General features: G+C 39.5%; 2 protein-coding genes across 3 annotated transcripts; both read left to right on the top strand.

Annotated features, from left to right (window-relative positions):
• Nucleotides 1-820: 820 nt before the first annotated feature.
• On the top strand, nucleotides 821-16362 carry top2a (DNA topoisomerase II alpha). Its single transcript, XM_061708790.1, has 35 exons — nucleotides 821-974; nucleotides 1809-1955; nucleotides 2083-2173; nucleotides 2270-2333; nucleotides 2410-2555; nucleotides 2768-2865; nucleotides 2947-3159; nucleotides 3522-3695; nucleotides 4067-4168; nucleotides 4295-4432; nucleotides 4530-4668; nucleotides 4774-4931; nucleotides 5402-5527; nucleotides 6242-6352; nucleotides 7490-7595; nucleotides 7738-7847; nucleotides 7953-8045; nucleotides 8134-8248; nucleotides 8335-8456; nucleotides 8874-9022; nucleotides 9144-9375; nucleotides 9477-9611; nucleotides 10873-11073; nucleotides 11182-11377; nucleotides 11498-11589; nucleotides 11673-11819; nucleotides 11931-12014; nucleotides 12127-12330; nucleotides 12472-12619; nucleotides 14325-14486; nucleotides 14770-14953; nucleotides 15059-15114; nucleotides 15210-15347; nucleotides 15532-15767; nucleotides 15873-16362. The coding sequence occupies exons 1-35, from the start codon at nucleotides 957-959 to the stop codon at nucleotides 16020-16022; spliced, it is 4785 nt and encodes a 1594-aa protein (XP_061564774.1). The 5' UTR covers nucleotides 821-956; the 3' UTR covers nucleotides 16023-16362.
• Nucleotides 16363-16844: 482 nt separating this feature from the next.
• Nucleotides 16845-20118, top strand: LOC133419608 (gap junction delta-3 protein-like). 2 transcript variants are annotated; one of them, XM_061708874.1, is made up of 2 exons: nucleotides 16845-17032; nucleotides 17232-20118. In XM_061708874.1, exon 2 carries the CDS (start codon nucleotides 17420-17422, stop codon nucleotides 18278-18280), a length of 861 nt encoding a protein of 286 aa, XP_061564858.1. In that variant the 5' UTR covers nucleotides 16845-17032; nucleotides 17232-17419; the 3' UTR covers nucleotides 18281-20118. The 2 variants fall into 2 exon arrangements, with proteins under 2 accessions (XP_061564858.1, XP_061564856.1); XM_061708872.1 differs by having other exon boundaries at nucleotides 16845-17051.
• Nucleotides 20119-20767: the final 649 nt, after the last annotated feature.

Genomic DNA, 20767 nt, shown 5'->3' with positions numbered 1-20767 from the left:
TAACACAATGTAAATAAATAAATAGACAATGGTAATTTTTATCCTAAGAACATACAAAGGATGTCATAATAAGTGTGATGAAATGACCACAAAGAGTCCTTGTTTTTACACACATTAAGACTCATCAAAACTGCAAAGTTTTGAATAGAATAGTGAAGATTTTCTTCTTTTCACTTTATATCACGTATTTAACAAGGCCGTCAACAAGGCCCCGATCCCCCCTCCCCCCCGACTAGTACGGACTGCCCCCCCATCCCACTCTACGTAAATATTCCAACCCCGTAACATTTGTACAGACTCACATCCGACACTTTAAAAACCCCATATTGTACATTTCTGTCTATATTGTACATTTCTGTTTATACATTTTATCTGTCATCTGTCATCCTACGTCACTTTTTGTAAAGATTCATATCATTTCAAACATTTCTGTTTATTTCTGTTTATACATTTTAGTTTACTTTATTCTATCTCTTATTTTATCTCCATATACTTGTTTGCTTTTATATTTTTATTTTTATTTTTACTTTTACTGTATTGCACCAATCACCACAACAAATTCCTTGTGTGTGTCAACAAACTTGGCAATAAACCCCCTTTCTGATTCTGATTTCTGATTCTGATTCTGATTAAGGCACGAATTGCCTGTTGAACTGCTGGATGGGGATTGGCCGTGAGAAATCATGTGGGCGGACCTACTTTGTTGCTCCTGTCAACCATTGGTTCCTTTCTCGAGGAAACGCGGTTCTCATTGGAGGGAAGTTTCAGTGATCCGTCTTCTGATTGGTCAGTTCGCTGGCGGGAGCCGTTTCACCTAAGTTTGAAATCAAACCGCTATTTCCTGACGAGGCAGTCGGCAGCAAAGACGTTTTAGTTATTGTTAAATCTGGTTGGGACTTTTGTAATTCGTTTTTAAACATAGTTTGTACGATTTGTGAGCAGCATATACAAGAAGAATGGCGGAACCGTTGAAGGTAACATGATTTTTGCTGTTTGTGGTTGTAAACCGCTAACGCTTGGCCGGATATTACTGAGTAAAAGTTCCTTGCACCGATTAACATTAGATAGCATATATAACAGTAATGTTATGACCAATAAGGATTTTGCAGCACGAAAGTACGCGCTTTTAATGAAGCACAATGCATGGTAAAAAATAAAAATATGAACGATGCCCCTCTCATAAACGTAACTAACCTCTTTCCAGATACATGGCACAGTTTCACGCAGTTTTATGTTTCTCTATCGGTTTAAATCAATATTTTCTGGTCTAATACCAAGCCTATATATTTAGCTTAAGTCGGAGCTTTTTCTTGGCTATGATTAATCTACGCCCAAATCAACTACAAAGGACATGTGACAAAGTTACATTGTAATGCAACTGCCCAAAATCAAAGGGGCAATGACATTAACATTTTAAACCATAAATAGGAATTCCGTTTGGAAATGTGAAAGTAGATCATGATGAAAATGAAATTTAATATGAACTAAAAATACAAAATCGCTTGCTAAACTTTAATCTGGTCCAAACACACAGTGCATGTGGAGCATCCTTCTGAAATATCAGTGACTACTTCAGGCTGTTTTGAAAACTGCACTGATAAATTACATTTTTCACAATTAATAATTTTCCTTATTCCAAAGCCACTCGATGTTGTGCTTTGTTTTCATTAAAAGTGAGTGGGTGGTAATTAGAGCAGTGTAAAGCTGTTTGGACCCGGTCTGCATATGTTGTGATTTATTGCATGCATATAAATCCTGTGTTGACTGACACTGTAAATCACAAGATAACCTTGCACCATTTCCACCAGGCCTTTTTAGAAAACAAGCCGGTGGAAAAGACAAAGAAAGATCCTAAGCGTATGTCGGTGGAGAGGATCTATCAAAAGAAGACGCAGTTGGAGCACATATTGCTCAGACCAGACTCCTACATCGGCTCTGTAGAGCCTGTCACCCAAGTAAGAAATGACTGACCATGTGGTTATAATTTGATTGGGTTTCACAAGGGTTTGCTAAGATTTTAGTTTTTCCCTTTAAACCAGCATGAAGCAAATCTCTGTATCACTACTTTTCTTCTTTCTTCAGCAAATGTGGGTGTATGATGAGGGTATTGGAATTAATTGCCGTGATGTAACATTTGTGCCTGGGCTTTACAAGATTTTTGATGAGATTCTTGGTGAGTTAATAGCTTTCATAATTTTAAGTACTTAATAATGATTATCTTTTAGAGTGTTCTCTTCACCGGAGCCTTTTTTTTATATTATCTAAATAGTAAATGCAGCTGACAATAAGCAGAGGGACAAGAGCATGTCGTGCATCAAAGTCAGCATTGATGTGTAAGTAATAAGTGACCATCTAAAAATCTCTTCCAATTGTAAAGCAGTATATGCTGATACATGTGTGTTTTCTTAGTGAAAACAACACCATCATTGTATGGAATAATGGAAAAGGAATTCCTGTGGTGGAGCACAAGGTGGAGAAGGTCTATGTGCCTGCCCTCATCTTTGGACAGCTCCTCACTTCCAGTAACTATGATGATGACCAGAAGAAAGTCACTGGTAAGGCTGGCGGTTTACTTTTGATTACAACGCAAGTACCTTAGTTTATTTCAACCCAAGTTTTAATTTTAACATCTAATAGTCAGATATAATCAGTAATTGTGATAAATGAATTAATATACTGGATTATTTCTAATGTAGTTGAAAGAAAGGCCAAACATTGTTTTTCCTAAACAAACTTAAGTTAATCAACATTTATTCTTTCTCTTTAGGTGGACGTAACGGATATGGTGCTAAGCTGTGCAATATCTTCAGTACAAAATTCACTGTACAGACTTCCTGTAAAGAGTCCAAAAAGACGTTCAAGCAGGTAGGGAGAAGGATAAATCAGATTGATCCTTCTGTAAATGTGGTGAAATGCTGTTTAACAGTACGTCCATGTTTTCCACAGACTTGGTATGACAACATGGGCAGAGCAGGGGATGTGGGCATCAAGCCCTTTGATGGAGAGGAATACACTTGCATTACTTTTAGGCCAGATCTGGCCAAGTTTAAGATGAGCATCCTGGACAAAGATACTGTTGCTCTGATGACAAAGAGGGCCTACGATATTGCCGGGGCCAGTAAGGGTCTTAAGGTGTTTTTCAACGGCAAGAAGCTCCCTGTAAGTTCCAACACGCTCTGTCTCACACTTGTATAAGGATGGTATAAGGATGGTATTTGACCTCTTCAGTACTTATTTGTTCAAAAGGATTATTTTTAATATAGCCAAAAATGAATACTTTGGGTCTCAGAATGAGATTGTGTGACAGCTGCTAGAAATAAAGACTAAATGCCGTTTTATCAACGTTGTTGTTGTGTAGTTGAAGAAATCAAGTTAGAGTAACAGCAGGAATATAAAATGTAACGCAACAATGGAACTTCTGATACTGTAAATGCATTATCTCTGCTCTTTGCTGCATACACTTTTAGTCTGGGTTAAGATTCAACAGTATTTATGTGTTAAATATTGCTCTTGCGTTCCAGGTTTCAGGATTCCGTAGCTACGTGGACATGTATCTGAAGGATAAGGTGGACGAACTGGGAGGTCCCCTCACTGTGGTCCATGAAATTGTCAACGAGCGCTGGGAGGTCTGCCTCACTTTGAGCGAGAAAGGTTTCCAGCAAGTCAGCTTTGTCAACAGTATTGCCACGACCAAGGTGATTTCTCATTTTATTAGATTATTAGTGCTTATTTATTTCATTAGATTATTAGTGCTTATTTATTTCATTAGATTATTAGTGCTTATTTTATAATGGAGTGCCTAATTAATGAACAAAGGGAATGAACGACCACAGGGTGTGACCTCCAAATGACCAATTTAGAATTTTAAGTAGCTTATTGGAATGCCGTGCAAATTATAACTTCTGTCATTCTAGAATGTACATTTTAGAGTACGTATAAAGCATTATCAGGCTTTTTGGTGCCTAAGTACCGTACACGTTTGGCTGCTCTCCCAGCCATTGTGTGTCACTGTGATTAAGATTTATCATTGTATAAATGGGATCTTGTGTTCCTCTTTCGATCTCAGGGCGGCAGGCACATCGACTATGTAACTGACCAAGTGGTTGGCAAACTCATCGAAGTGGTGAAAAAGAAGAACAAAGCTGGCGTGACTGTCAAGCCTTTCCAGGTAAAGTCAGCTCATTCCAACTTAGTTCTTGTTTGTATTTTTTTCCTACTTATTAAGTGCAACGGAACTGATTTGTCTAAATCATACTATATTATATAAGCTAACATATGCTCCATCTCTGCATAGGTGAAGAACCACATGTGGCTGTTTGTCAATTCTCTGATTGAGAACCCTACATTTGACTCTCAGACCAAAGAAAACATGACACTTCAACATAAGAGCTTTGGCTCCACTTGTTCCCTCAGTGACAAGTTCTTTAAACAGGTGATCATGAGGGGGAAAAATATTTTCATTACAACAGGCAGTTATGTGATGATCATTGAGCTTTTTGTAACTGCTCCTCATCCTCTGGCACTCACAGGCCACATCTTGTGGGATTGTGGATAGCATCATGAATTGGGTGAAGTTCAAGGCTCAGGCTCAGCTCAACAAGAAATGCTCAGCTGTGAAGCACACGAAAATCAAAGGTGTGCCAAAACTGGATGATGCTAATGATGCAGGTAATGTATGCCGCACCGCCTTTCACTTTCATTTTTAATCCACTCTAATGTAATGGAAACGCTGATGAGCTGCAGTCATCCGGTACTTAACATGCTTTCTGGCAGGTGGGAAGAACTCCATCGGCTGCACGCTGATCCTCACTGAGGGAGACTCGGCCAAGACACTTGCTGTGTCTGGCCTGGGAGTGGTCGGAAGAGATCGTTATGGTGTGTTCCCTCTCAGGGGGAAAATGCTCAACGTTCGGGAGGCAACACACAAACAGGTTTGGCTCCAGTGCATCAGACTTGTGCTCACTAGTACTGCTGATTTGTGTGTGGAAAGTGTCAGAAGGGTCACATACAGTGGGGAGAACAAGTATTTGATACACTGCTGATTTTTGCAGGTTTTCCCACTTGAAAAGCATGTAGAAGTCTGTAATTTTTATCATAGGTACTCTTCAACTGTGAGTGACAGAATCTAAAAAAAAAATTAAGAGTACCTATGATAAAAATTACAGACTTCTACGTGCTTTTCAAGTGGGAAAACCTGCAAAATTGGCAGTGTATCAAATACTTGTTCTCCCCACTGTAGGTACATTTGTAATGTAACAATTTTCTTTGGATGATGATGATAAATCCAAAAGTAGCTTCAAGCACCAGAATAACCTTTGGGTCCAGAAGACGATATTAAGTATCATCCATCGGTAATGAATTATTTGCCTAACAGGATAACTTGCATTACTTTCCTCCTCAGATTATGGAAAATGCTGAAATCAATAACATCATCAAGATCCTTGGTCTTCAGTACAAAAAGAACTACAGCGACCCAGAATCCCTCAAAAGCCTGCGTTACGGCAAGATCATGATCATGACAGATCAGGTATCTTTATTTTGTCTTTACCTTTTGTCTCAGATATGTTATTTTCATTTAATTACACCCCCCCCCCCCCCCCCCCCCCTCCCCATATTTGCTGTTTCTATGACATTAAGATATTACTATTCATGCTGTCCAGGGGGTTCTAGCTCTTTTGCTGTTGTGTGTCTTGGCTGAATGGAATGGAGGACGAAATTTACAGCCGTTGCTCATCTCATTTAGAGCACAGTGGATAAATGCAGACACAAATCATATTACCGTACTTTGTGTTGTCAGGCACAGATGAGAAGAGTACAAATGAGTGTCAGGAGACAGTAAAAGAAAGGAAAATCTACCTCCTGAGAGCTTCATCTTAGCTTTAAAAGGAACAAGAGCTGTGTATATTGTCCTTGATTTCTCTCAGCCTAACTGTAATCTGATGGAGGAGCTTCAGGGCCAGCAGACGGTGGTATTTGCACCGTCCAAGGCCTCAATCATTTTCACAAAGATACTGGCTCATCAGTATTTCCTCTTTTATTTTTATGAGATTTGTTGATTATTTTTATTTTTTTCAAACGTATTTACAGCATCTTACTATTATTTTGAGATCTCTTAGTATCCTAATATTTCACAGTGTACATTGATCCCCGTCCCTATAGGTGCACTTCTACATTTATAACATCCACCACTTTAGGAGTTTAATTGTTGATCAACGAGACTGTGTTGCTGTTGTTGTGGTAGGATCAAGATGGCTCCCACATCAAGGGTTTGGTGATCAACTTCATCCATCACAACTGGCCGTCATTGCTCCGCCACAACTTCCTGGAGGAGTTCATCACCCCCATCATCAAGGTACACTCGTTAAATTAAAAATCTTGTTTTGAATTCAATAATTTGTAACTTTGATGAAATACTTTAAGTATATGACTTGATTAAAAGTCAAACAAACGTGAAACAGAACTGATTTACATCCCCAGTAGAGATCTAAACTTTGAAAATACAGTATGGTTCCCAGATTTGTGACAAGATCGCCATCTGGTGTATAAACTACCCAGAGATAAATGAACACACAACTAACCACTTTGTAGCTTATCTGACATCAAGACTTTAACATAAATTGCTTTGATTTCAACCTCTGGATCGATTACAGCAGTGTATCGGAGGAAGGTTTTGAGTAAAAATCTATTAATTAATTGGTTTGTTAATCTGATGATTGGCCATTTAATAATCAGCCAATGCCTGAGAATATGTGGCATCTGTGAGTAACCCTCTGTTGTTAAACGCAGGATACTTGCTGGTGGATTCCAGTGTGTTTTTAGTAACATGGAAGAGGGAAAATACTGTCAGGACTGAGTGGGGGATGAATTAATGTCTAAATGCTTGTCTTCCAAAATCATGTATTTAATTTGTTTGATAGAAAAATGTACTTTAAGAGAGAGAAGCCAAAAGAAAAGGCCTGTTCCACCTCTGCTCTGCCTGCAAGGTTAAAACTCAGAGGAAATGTGTTTACTTTCCATTAGGCTAAGAAGATTATGTGTCATGATCTGCTTTTTTAAATTTTATTTATTTTTAAATGCTTAAAAGGGAGCCAATAAGGGAATGTAGTGATATAATTTGCAATGAAAAATAAACCATCATTTATCGGCCCTGGGCTGCCCTACTTATAAAAAAATCCCTCAGAAACCCAGTATTGGTCTGCCTGGAGTTTAGACGTGATGCTCAAGGACCAGCAGCCCCACAGTTTCAAAGCACTGTGGGGTTTATTGGCCAGTAGCTTTTAACCTGGGGCTTAAAAAGAAAACACTAAGATATTCCTATTTTATACTGGCCCAAAAGTGTAAGTAATTCGTTTATTTTCACCACAATTCCAACATTTTGTGAAAAAAGCTTACAATTATTCAAACGTTGGTTTTAATGCATTTCCTGTTGACTATTATCTTGAAAAGTAAGATTACCACACAGGTGACATTTTATACCCTTTTTCTTTAGGCATCTTTCAAGAAAACGCAGATCTCTTTCTACAGTATCCCTGAATTCAATGCATGGAAGGAAAAACAGTCTAACCACAAATCTTGGAAAGTCAAATACTACAAAGGTTTGTTACAAACCCCTGTGTGGTAGTAAAGCAGACAAGTAAGCATGCCATCATACCTGGTCAATGTCATGACTGTCGCGAACATAATTTATTTTTAAAATTGCTGCTGTTGTCTCGTCCTTTGTGGTCTTTGTCCATCCAGGTTTGGGGACCAGCACATCGCAGGAAGCCAAGGAGTACTTCTGTGATATGGCGAAACACCGCATCCCGTTCAAGTATTCGGGACCTGCTGATGATGAAGCTATCACCCTGGTAAGATGTTGCTCATCTGTTTGGGAGTAATCTTCTGATTCTCTAACCAGGATATAACTTGTAGTTTGAGTATTTGATTTTGAAATCTGTTTTCATTTCGGTTAGGCCTTTAGCAAGAAGAAAGTGGAAGAACGAAAGGAGTGGCTCACCAACTTCATGGTTGACCGGCGCCAGCGCAGGGAGCACAACCTTCCTGAGGTAATGCCCCAAAGAGTTGTGAGTTTCACATGTTTTTATTGCTTTTTTCAGTTAAATTTCACCACATGCTTTTTCTGCCTGTTGACAGGATTACCTGTATGGTCAGTCGACCACGTCTCTGTCCTACAATGACTTTGTCAACAAGGAGCTTGTACTTTTCTCCAACTCCGACAATGAGAGGTCCATTCCCTGCTTGGTAGATGGTGCGTGAAATGATTATGATCACCAACAACGAGTTCAACCTAAATGTGGAGGAGCTGGTCCAATGTCTGTATTCTGTGTGTATTAGGTTTGAAACCAGGCCAGCGGAAGGTGCTGTTCTGTTGCTTCAAGAGGAATGACAAGCGGGAGGTGAAGGTGGCCCAACTGGCTGGTTCAGTGGCCGAGATGTCGGCTTACCATCACGGCGAGGTCAGATGCCTTGAATGATCAGATTTGTCAGTGAGCTCACAATACTGATGATGGGAGGGTTTAAATATGACTCGTCTCTTTAATACACCATCATCCTGATCAAGATCAGATTCATGAATGCACCACAATAGTTGAATAAGTCTGTTAAGAAAGTGAAATTAATATTTCAAAACAAATGGGTATTTGGAGGACAATTAAAAATACTTTTTTATAATATTTTATATCATAGCATTTCAATGTATGTCACTATTGTGACATACATTGAAATGCTTGTACTACTTATGTGTGTATAATTATTTAGATAATTTTTATATAAATTCATGATGGCACAAGTGTGGAGAAATGACACCACCTACTGTTTATTTTGAGGTGCTTACCTTCCACATTTGACCATATGGATTTGATTTTGATTTTCAGATCTCTCTGATGATGACGATTGTTGGCTTAGCCCAGAACTTTGTGGGAAGCAACAACATGAACCTGCTACAGCCTCTTGGACAGTTTGGAACCAGGTTGCACGGTGGAAAGGACTCTGCCAGCCCTCGATACATCTTCACCATGCTCAGGTCAGTAAACACACGCCATGCCATGCCATGCGCCACAGGCCTCATGCTCCCATTGATCGTTTTAAGGCAGAGCAACTCTGTGATTTTGCTTCAAACTAACCCTATCTCTCTGTACCTTTAGTCCCTTGGCCCGTCTTGTTTTCCCTGCGGTGGATGACAACTTGCTCAAGTACAACTACGATGACAATCAGCGTGTGGAGCCAGAGTGGTACATGCCTATCATCCCCACTCTGTTGGTAAACGGTGGCGAAGGTATTGGCACAGGCTGGGCCAGCAAGATTCCCAACTATGACATACGTGAGGTTGTCAACAACATCCACCGTATGCTCAATGGCGAGGAACCTCTGCACATGGTGAGGACATGTTATGTCTTCTGGAATCTGTTCTCTTGTTTGTTGTTGTTGATAACGTAGATAATGAATGCACTTTACGTGTGTTTGTTTTTTTTCCTCAGCTTCCAAGCTACAAATCCTTCAAAGGTACACTTGACCAGGTTATGGACAACCAGTATTTGAACTGCGGAGAGGTGGCCATCATTGACTCCACCACCATTGAGATCTCTGAATTGCCTGTCAAAACCTGGACACAGGTTAGTGGTGGAAGCCTTGTTTTCTCTAGAAGGGACATGTTCAAGACACGATTTAACTGTGGCACTGTTTACCGTAATAACACAAAAGTGCCTCAAATTAGATGAGCTTATTTCATTTGACCTTTTTTTAGTTTATTTTAATTGCTTCTGTCTAGGGTTGCAAAGGGGTGGAAAATGTCCGGTAAATTTCCGGAAACTTTCCATGGGAAGTTAAGCTGGGGAATTTTGGAAATATTCCAAATTGGAAACTTTCTATGGGAATTATGGGAATTATTGGGAATTTATGGGAATTTATGGGAATTAACTGGAAATTGGGGGTAATTTAAACAAAATGTATCATATCCAAACATAAATGTAAATATTTATTTTGTCATAAGCAGATATCCATGCAAGATAATACAAAAACATGACATTTCAACAGATTTATTTGAGTAGAACTTTAGTTTTTATTCTTGTATGAACAATTATTTTAATGAACAAAAAAAACATGAATGTTGAGTAAATACTAACTCACCCCACTCCCCCACCCAATCAAAAAGTAAAATGACCCCAACAACAACTGGAATGGTCTTCAAAATATTTGACAATTGATGTATAAATTCTTGAATGGTTACAGAAAACTGTCTTGCTGGAGTCAGAAAAAACAGCATCAAATTTGAGGTAGCTACCACCATAAAAAGCGGGCCTCTTAAATGGTCAATGAAATGAAAAATAGCTTTCATTTAGCACCTAACTTACCAGCTAGCTAGCTACTGTGTTAATACATTTTAATTTAATATTTGCAAGTTAAACATTAATACCATTATAGATCAAATATATTTACCCCATAATATTATCAAAACTTGACTTTATATAGTCCGTGGGCTCAAATGTGTGGCTTCAATAGTCTTGTGCTTTGAGCTCAAATGTGTGGCCTCCAGGCTTCAAGAAATCACCTGTGCATGTGATGGAGGAATGCACAGTGCCTGTAGGGGGCGTGGCCTCAATAGCCCTGCAGTAAGCAATGTGCTGTGTGCATGTGATTGAGGAGTGTACTTGCATTAAATCTGGTTGTTTTAGCCAAGACTATGCTACAATATATTTCCCCCAACTGTATTTAAGTTCCCTGTTAAGGGCCAACCTTCAATTCTGTAAATTTCTTATTTATTCCCGTTAATTCCCATATATTCCCGTTAATTCCCATGGAAAGTTTCCGACTTTGAAAATTCCCGGAATTTTGCAACCCTACTTCTGTCTCTTCACACTGTTTTCTGTTATCCAGTCCTACAAGGAGAATGTGCTGGAACCTATGCTGAATGGCACAGAGAAAGTTCCTCCTCTGATTACCGACTACAAGGACTATCACACTGACGCAACGGTGCGCTTCGTGGTCAAGATGACGGAGGAAAAGCTGAGGGAGGCTGAAGCCGCTGGCCTCCATAAAGTTTTCAAACTGCAGAGCACTCTGACCTGCAATTCTATGGTAATGGATGCCACACGTGCCCACTTGCACAAGAGATGGATGTCTTATTAAATCAGATCAAAGTAAGTCTGACAGATCTATTTTTGTTGTTAAACTCTTGCTTTTTAGGTCCTGTTTGACCATGTGGGCAGCTTGAAAAAGTATGAGTCAGTGCAAGAGATCCTCAAGGACTTCTTTGAGTTGAGGATGAAGTACTACGTGCTGAGGAAGGCCTGGCTGGCAGGTCTGCTGGGGGCAGAGAGTGCTAAACTCTCAAACCAGGCCCGCTTCATCCTGGAGAAAATTGAGGGCACTTTGGTTATTGGTTAGTTGCTCGTTTCTATTTGTCATTAAGTAATCATGGTCCAGCTTGAATTACTATATAAGCTGTAGCTTTTCAGTCGTCTTTGATCAAAATAATTAATACTGTCTTATCTGCTTGTAGAGAACAAGCCCAAAAAGGAACTGATACGTATGCTCCAGGAGATGGGTTATGACTCTGACCCAGTCAAAGCTTGGAAACAGTCTCAAGAGAAGGTTAGATGTTTTTATTGATTCATTTTTAGATTAAACACTAAGATGAATCGCTGCTGATTTACTACCTGTGTTTGTTCCTTTAGAATATAGAGGAGATGGAGACTGAGGAGGAGGAAGGAGAAGAGAAGGAGGACAACAGTGGGCCCGACTACAACTACCTGCTGAGCATGCCCATGTGGTTCTTGACCAAGGAGAAGAAGGAGGAGCTGTGCAAACAGAGGGATGCTAAGGTAAAACTTTCACTATAAAATTCAATTTTAAGTATTATCCTTGAAGCTTGAGCATGTAAAATGTGAACTATTCTGCATTACGTCTTTTTTGATGAAACTGCTACTCTCTAGATGACAGAGCTGAACAACCTGAAGAAAAAGACTCCTTCAGAAATGTGGAGGGAAGACCTTGCTGCTTTCTCTGAGGAACTGGAGGTACTGGCCTCGTCTCTGTCAGCTGTTTGTGCTTTACATCTTGTCAGATGCCCTGCAGAATCTTATTTCTGATTCCTTTTTTTTTTTTTTTTTTTCTGATCTTTGTGTGTAGCGCCTTGAGGCAAAAGAAAAGGAGGAGGATACCATGCCTGTGAAAAAAACGGGGAAAGGCAAAGCAGTGAAAGTGAAGCAGGAGACGATGCCTACACCGCAGGGCCGCCGGGTTATTCCACGTGTCACCAGCGCAATGAAAGCGGAAGCTACCAAAAAGGCTGATCTTAAGAAAGGAGAAGGCAAGAGAGGCAAAAAAGTCAAGGTATACATTTTTCATTTGTAATTAAACAAATACCACTACATCAAATGCTGCCTTGTTGTTTTATTTTTAATCTCAATCGTAACAAGAGGCCAGAAACTAACGTGACATGTTTTTCCTTTGACCTTTCATTTGTCAATCCAGAATGAAAATATTGTGATGAAGATGGAGTTTAGCGACGAAGCAGAGAATTCAGCGCAGATGGAGAATGCAGAGAATTCAGCGCAGATGGAGGACACTGGTCTTGTCGCTCGACTGGGGAAAAAAACTAAAACTCAGGCAAAAGACAAAGGTGGGAAAGAACTTGCCTTACTAGCTCTAATTCTCTTTGAACAGAATGTCCCATTATTTAGAAGTCGTATGTTTATCTGCCTTAGTAGCTTCAAAGCCCTGCCAGAGAAGTAAAATATGCATTATGTCTACTCAACATCTGTACGGAGAATGAGTAAGGGAAAAATAAGCAGAGCCATGTCCTTTGGATTGTAGTGTCTGGCCGTTGATGCAAATGAAGCAGAAAATGAAAATAATGTGCACTTCTCCTCCCCTTCATGAAATGGCAACAGACATACTCACAGCATGGAGAATACACAATCCCTTACATTACAATAAAAGCACTTTCATTAGTCCTAATTAGTTATAGCAACAGATCTGTGGTCTGTAACATTATCATTATTGAACAGTATTGAACCCCCTCTGCCCCTGCTTGAAACACGGCTTCGGTCCCTGTAAAATGTGCATTATGTCTACTTCAGAAGCCACCAATATCATGCAGACCTACAGGGGGAATGTCGTTGGCAAAGGCAGAGGAGAGGCAGGACCAAATCCTGCAACACTGCATCAAACAAAGTGTAGTTACGCCCCAGCCGTTTTAAAGCTTGATGTGATGGTTTTTCACTGAAAAGAACTTGAAAACATTTAGTTAGAATAAATAATTAGGAGGTTCATCAATAATTAGTGGACGACTTGGTACCTGAAGGAAGAACTTTGTTACACTGAATTAATAGTCAGGTATTGGGCTGTTCGATTAATCGATTTTAAATCGTAATCGCGATTATGTAAATAGAACGATGTTAAAACGTGAAAATCGTAAAATCGATTATTTTTTTTATTTTTTTTTACACCTTGTCTGCACACATATTAATGATTGATACCATATTAATGATTGATGGAAATACCTCTCAACACCTGCGACAAGTGCCCCATGGGAGAGGCTCTTTAGTGTAGGAGGAGGCGTTGTAACATGCCACCGGGCATCCCTCAAGCCAGATGCGGTAGACCGGCTCGTTTTCCTTGCAAAAAACTTGCAAATGTTCAATAAAAAAACAGCATATTTTAAATCATTTCTTTGCCTTTTGTCAATTCACAAAATAATCGTAATCGAAAATCGGATTTTGAGAGAAAAAAATCGAGATTTTATTTTTGGGCAAAATCGAACAGCCCTAGTCAGGTATTGAAAAGAAAAAAAAAAAAAAAAGAAGGTAAAAACAAACAAGCAAGTTGTTATTTGGGTCTGCTGTTGACGTCCCCGACCCCCAGTCTGGCCTCCGGCAGGACGGTCCCCCCTTATGAGCCTGGTCCTGCTCAAGGTTTCTTCCTCCTAAAGGGGAGTTTTTCTTGCCACTGTTTTGCTTAAGGTTTTTCTCCCACTAGTGGAGTTTTTACCTGCCATTGTTTATGTAATAATTGCTCGGGGGTTTATGTTCTGGTCTCTGGAAAGCGTCTAGAGACAACTTCTGTTGTATTAGACGCTATACAAATAAAATTGAATTGACTTATATGCTGTTGTGTGGTTATGATCAGTCATTTTGACTTCCCAAGTACAAAAAAGTGCTCCATCATTCACAAGTGCTTATCCTAAGATGGGTGCAAACATGTGTGTCAGCGCCTGGTCATCAGTCATGAGAAATAGTTTTCTCCTGTGTGATAAGTGAGATGGTAGGATTAGTAAAGCAACTGACTTTAAATCAAAGATGATACAAGACTCTTCTTTTCAACAGTTTCAAAGCCTGGTAGGCAGACCACTCTTCAGTTCAAGCCCGCTGCTAAGAAGCCGAAGAAGAATCCGTGGTCAGACAATGAATCTGAGAGCGCGTCTGACGGAGAAATGGAGGCAGAGGAAGTGGTTGCTCCCAGGGATCGCGTCGAACGTAAAACTAAAGGTGATTCTGCTGGATGACGCGCAACACTATCTCTACTAATAGGTGTATCAGTTAAGCTATTCCCTTATCTGTTGGATCGGTCGTCCGGTTGTTTCTTACACAGATTGTAAAATGAACTGCTTCCTGAATCTTGATTAGCTCTTATCGCTTGCTTATCCCCAGCTCATTGTAACTGCTATTTTGGTTCTGCGTGTAGCTCATTTAGTGACTTGTTTTTGTTTTAAAACACTTGCTTAAATAACCACATTCCTAAATCTTGCTATTCTGTTCTACATCATTTTAGCGACAGTGAAGTACAGTATGTCTGACAGTGAAGAGGACTTTGATGACTGTGGAAAGACAAGTGCTCCAAAACGGAAATCTCCCATCAGTGATGATGAGGATACAAGCTTTTCCCCAGATGCCTGCGTCTTGTCAGAGAGCGAAGACGACTCTCCAGCTCCACCTCCCAAAGCTCCTGAGCCCAAGTGAGTGGGGACAAAAATAAATAAAAATGCATTCATATGGTGGGGTTTTCCACTTTTTTTCTCTCCTTTCTTTGGCTTACCTTGAAGTTTGAAATTTCTGTGCAGGAAAAATCCAGCAAAGAGCAGAACAACAGTGAAACAAACCAAAACAAATTCAAGTTGTAAGTATTTTCAGTGGGAAGCAGTGTTGCAAGCTTGATTTAATGGCAAGCCAAAGCTCTGAGGGTAATCTTTGAATCTTTTTGGATTTTTACAGCGCAGTCTGACGATGAGGTGCCTCCACCCAAGGCTCCAGCTCAACGTAAAACCAAAGAGCCTGCTCCCAAGAAGGCTGCTCCCGCCAAGAAGGCTGCTCCCGCCAAGAAACCAGCGGCATCCAAGAAAAAGGCAGCAGGTATTAACCAAATTATTCTTTTCAGTTACAGAAGTCAGGATGCAATATCTCTGAAGTGTTTTGGTCATTACAATGAACTCTTTTCTCACATTGTTTTTTCTCTATATGCATGACACACCTGGATATGTGATTTTTATAAAAGTCGTAATCGCATCTTTATTTTTACAATTTGTGTCTCACCCAGATGCGAAGCAGCCCTCTATCTTGGATGCGCTCTCTAAGCCCAAACCTGCATCTAACACTGCTGCCAAAAAGGTCCCTTCGTTTGACTCCAGTGATTCGGAGGATGAAAGGAAAGCTCCAGCTGAAAAGGCAAAACCGGTTCTGAAACGAAAACCAACCGCCAGTAGTGATGATGATGGGAGCAGCTCGGACAACCTCATGTCACGCCTGAAGGCCAAACCAAAGGCCGGTGCCAGGGTCAGTAAATACACTGAACTTTGCAAGGAAGACCTCTATATACTTTCACATTGAGTAAAATGAGACATGAAAACATTCTAACATCTAAATATGTTCTCTCTGTAGAAAGTAAAGAAGTGGGACGAGGATGACAGCTTCCAGATTTCAGACCAAGAAGTAGCTTCTCCTGTTGCCGCGGCAGCGCGAGATAAACCCTTCCGTGCTCGGAAACCTGTTGCCTACAAACTGGACTCGGACTCGGATAGCGATTTTTAAAATGTCATAACTGTAAATATGTGCGAGAGTGAGGATTTGAGTGTTCCTGGATTGGGCAGGCTCTTTTAGTCATAGACCAGGTGTCGCTTGGAAATTAATACAGTTAAAGATTCTATTGGCTGAAGTACGACTGCATTTCCCCTCACAGCTTAAATGGATGTTCAATCTGTTCAATTTAGGAAAAAAACAATCTTTGTCAAAGAATATGGGACAAAGAAAATAATTGCATGTAGGTTCTTTCGCCTATAATCCTTTCTCTTGTGTTTTGTCTTGTCTTGTAAATATTTCCATGGCTGTTCATGTAACTGTTTTAAAAAATAAAATTTGTTATTAAATTGAACTTTTGTGTCTGCATTTGTGTGATCAACCTGCCTCTGGGCCAAAAACAGGAATAGCAAGGAGGGAGTGTCAGCTGTTCGTTTATACTCTGTTTTTATAGTCATGTTAGGATGCTTATCTGGCGCCTGTAAATAAATTATGATCCCTGATGATATAAAAAAAATAACAGCTCAGACTTTAATGTGATAATGATGTGTTATCCATGTTGCGTGCTGTGGTTGTCAGTTAGGTCTTTAACACATTTCATATATACAGCATCACATGTTATCCCTCATGACCCGGGAAATGGCTGGTACAAGTCAAAACAGGTCTTTCCTGCCATTTAGGAAGCTCTTTGAAATGCTCATCAAGAGTTAGCCTGGGTAAACATTGCCTCTGTGTCAGACTCGAGATGCAGATTAGGACAGAAGGAATTTCCTTCGCCGTTGCCGCCCTCTCAATTATAAGCCGTGACAAACTTCAATCGCATGGCATTTGGAGAGAGCACTGGAGGGATTAACTTAAAATTGAATGGATGGAAGTATTGTACTTTATTTTTTTTTTCAATTTTAATTTCAATGATCCTTACATATATTCCAGGATCTGAAGAGAATTTTAAGGCTTTTTGCATTTCTTCATGAGGGTCGATGAATCGCGTCAGACTGAACCCGTCATGTGGTCAACTGCATCAGGTCAGCGGCATCATCAAAAGTGAGCGAATAGCTTTTCTCTGTATTTAGATGTGCAGCATGTCAGCTGGAACTATCTTCCTTCTTGCACACTTTCTGAAGCAGTAAGATAGAATCCACTGTTAATGTTTAATGTCTTTTATGCTTTAACTGCTGTTGTTGCAGATTTTTTTCTGATTCAATCTTTCATCTTTGGTTTCAGGTCAATCAACATGAGACTCTGCACTCACCTTTAAACTTTTAGATTAGTTTAGTCTCACGTTGAGTCATGACTGGGATATAATGACACCCATTTTAGTTTCTTTTTTAGTCAAAGCCAGTTTTTGTCTGCGAGGACAGGTGAAGAAATCTTCAAGTTTCCCTTAAGGCAGTTGTGACAGTGCTGCAGCCATGGCTGAATGGGGCTTCCTCGGGGGATTCTTTGACAACCTCCAGGCTCACTCGCCGATGCTTGGACGTTTTTGGCTCTTGCTCATGCTCGTGTTTCGGATGCTGATCCTTGGAACCGTGGCCAGTGACCTGTTTGACGATGAACAAGAGGAGTTTACTTGCAACACTCTTCAGCCAGGCTGCAAACAGGTGTGTTATGACATGGCTTTTCCCATCTCCCAGTACAGATTCTGGGTGTTTCACATAGTTCTCATCGCTACGCCTTCGCTGCTGTTCCTCATGTATGCCTCACATCATCATGCCAAGAGAGCCACACGCTCCAAATCCAGCCAAAGCAGCTGCCAGGACTACAGAGAGGACAAAAACTTACAAAGGCTCTACATTGTAAATGTAGTCTTCCGCATCCTGGCAGAAACTGGCTTCATTGTGGGCCAGTATTTGCTTTACGGCTTCGAGGTGAATCCCCAGTTTCCATGCAGCCGTTTCCCATGCCCCTATACGGTGGACTGCTTCACCTCCCGCCCCATGGAGAAAACAGTCTTCCTCTGCTTCTACTTTGCTGTGGGAATTTTAGCAATGATTTCCAGCGTTGCAGAGCTTTTCTATTCCTCCACAAAATGGTTTTGCACAAAGCGGGATCGTTTTGGCCCGGATCACTCCTGCACCTGCCACAATATCCAGAACCGCCAGCAAGAGGAGTCGGGAGAGAGAATGGGATTAAAGATGGGATCTGAGAGTGTAGGCAGCTGTGAGAAGCTGAAGAGATTACCGCTGAGAAAGAGCACCGGCAGGAAGGCCAGGAGCATCGGTATCAAGCAAAAATGCGGCAAATATGTGGACAGCAAGACACTTATGGTGTGAGAGGCTCTCCAGGTTCTCCTGAAAACTTGAGATAATTTTTTCCAATATCTGTATTTTACTTGAAATAACTTCACTGCTAATGAGTGACCTGGTGTAACTGATGGTAAACAGAAAGACACTTAGAACATCAGGGAATGAGTAAAGACAAGAGGGGTGATAAGGCTGATAAGACCAGCCACGCATTGCCTTGTTAACCTCCTGGTTTGATGAGTCATTACAGACTATAAACAGAGGAGGAAAAGAATATCCTTAGGGACACGCTTGTTTAAAGTGCATTTGTTTGAGCTTTTGTGGACACGCCTTTCTTAGCGGAAAAATCCGTGCTAAAGCCACATCTGATTTGATTTTTTTTTTCGGTCTTGAACAGCAAAGCTCATCATTCATAAATTCCTCCCTTTATTTGAAAACTTTTTTTTTTTAAGTTTGAACTATCAGGAAGTATGCTCTTTTTCTTTCTTGAGTGGTTTAGACACTTGAAAACTTTTCGAAAGTATAATTTTATCTTCTGTAGTACGACTACATACAAGCTTATCAGATTAAAATGGTTGAATTTTAAAATTGTACATGTCCAATGCTTGTGTTTAACCTCTATATGAATATTTATTAATTTTGAACTATATCTTCTCTGCAAAGTGGATTGTTTTTGGTCACAAACAGGGAATTTGAACTCTAACTTTGTTTTCTTAGTTAGATTTAACCTTTGTCTGGTGTTAGCTTTCTGTTACCATCTCTGATGTTAACGGGTCGGTTTTGACCCGTGTTTTAAATTATCTCTAAAATACACTAAAAGCAATTATCCATCATCCAATTTGTTTCTCATCTCTTGGTTACATTGTTAGGCTTCCTTATCCATGAAAATATTGGTTTTTAATATTTTTGGTATTGGACTCTGGGCCTTTTTTTGTCAGTATAACCCTTAATTTCAATTTTAAAAACTGGTCAAATGAGCCTCAAGAGAATCATATGATAAATAAAAGGTTGTTGTGTTACCTGGCTATTACGGAGAGGTATTAGAACACATATCTTAAATATATTTGTTTCATTTATTTTTTCATTTTAATATTAACTATAGTATCATCTATGGTGTTATGGGTAAATTTCGACCCATTTACTTCAAGGAAATGGAAAAAAAGTAAAAGGTAACAATTTCAACCAGAGCATTTTATAATTTAGTGAAAAAAAAATGTTGGATATTATTTTGTTGAAATAAAGGTTCCTGACAAAGTCAAAAAGCCTTGATGCAATAAATGCATTTTTGTGGTAGTTTTATGAATTTAAAACCTAAGAACGGGTCGGTGGCAACCCTAACAACAGACGAAGGTTAAAAAAACTATTTTACTTTGACATATAATTTCAACCAACAACAGTCAATGTGAACATGATTTATTTTTATTTGGAAGTTTCACTTTAACTTGAATGTGATGTCATAAAAAGAGAGTCGGGATGTACGTTTATATCTTGAAAATGTTTGGTATGAAAGTGAACTAATTTGCACAGATGTTTTTCTATTTGCACCTCTGTAACTTTTTTTTTTTTAAGCACACCATAAAATGGTATGCTTGAATGAAAACCACACTTGCATTAAATGCGAAGAGACTTTCTTTTCTCACACTATTTGTGTTTGTGTGTTATAATGAGCTGTCAAACTGCATGCCAGAAACGAGCTCGGCAGCATTTCCAGATTCATTGTTGCATGATCTTGCAGGAACAACTGAAATACTGTATCTCACAATGCTGCTTTGTTTATACTGAAAGTGGAAACATTTTGATTTTGTTTCATTTGTTATATGTCTGATAGCGAAATGATTAAAAACCCCCATGATTTTGTAAATACACAACCACGACCAACTTCGTTACTAGTCAGGGATGTTGCATCTTCTCACTTTTCTGCTCACCGGTTCACATTCCCACAGATTCAGGGGAGATTAAACACATGTGTTATACAACAGCTACAGGAACAGGAACCAAACATGCATCATTAGTAGATGTTAGACCTGCTGCTGTTATCAGGCAGTTGCAGGGTTTCTACAGGAGTTGTGTAGTTATCCATTTATTTTTTAAATACTTGGTCACATATACAGGGGGTGTAAAGAAGAGACTATAATTAAAATTAAATAAATAACACAATTCTCCCTCCATGACAGGAATAAAATCCCCATTCTACTCATAAGCAAGGAATGGCACGTTTATTTCTATAGCACAATTAAAACACAAAGTGATTCAAATATGAGAACATTTATTGAGATCCATCCAGTTAAGAAAGAAAAACCCACAATGGTAATTGAAATAACTTGGAACTGACAAAAAGTAATGAATAATTTATTCAACATTGACGCATCATATCAAAGACTGTATTTAAGTATTTAACAGAATCATTTAGGGGTAAAAAATGAAGCTGGCCTGGACAAAAGTGATAGACCCTGAATTTAATATTTTGTCGTACAACCTTTTGAGGCAATTGCTACAATCAAGTCATTTGTGTAATTC

Source organism: Cololabis saira, chromosome 19 (assembly GCF_033807715.1).
Source record: "Cololabis saira isolate AMF1-May2022 chromosome 19, fColSai1.1, whole genome shotgun sequence".
NCBI classification, from domain to species: Eukaryota; Metazoa; Chordata; class Actinopteri; order Beloniformes; family Belonidae; genus Cololabis; species Cololabis saira.
This window is presented reverse-complemented; position numbering and strand designations above follow the sequence as displayed.

Excerpts from the sequence above, each read along its gene's own strand:
- LOC133419608 (XM_061708874.1), top strand. The coding sequence starts at position 17,420 with ATGGCTGAATGGGGCTTCCTCGGGGGATTCTTTGACAACCTCCAGGCT.
- top2a (XM_061708790.1), top strand. Across the intron at positions 2,866-2,946 it reads CCAAAAAGACGTTCAAGCAG|ACTTGGTATGACAACATGGG; the intron begins GTAGGGAGAAGG and ends TGTTTTCCACAG. Across the intron at positions 8,249-8,334 it reads CATTCCCTGCTTGGTAGATG|GTTTGAAACCAGGCCAGCGG; the intron begins GTGCGTGAAATG and ends TGTGTGTATTAG.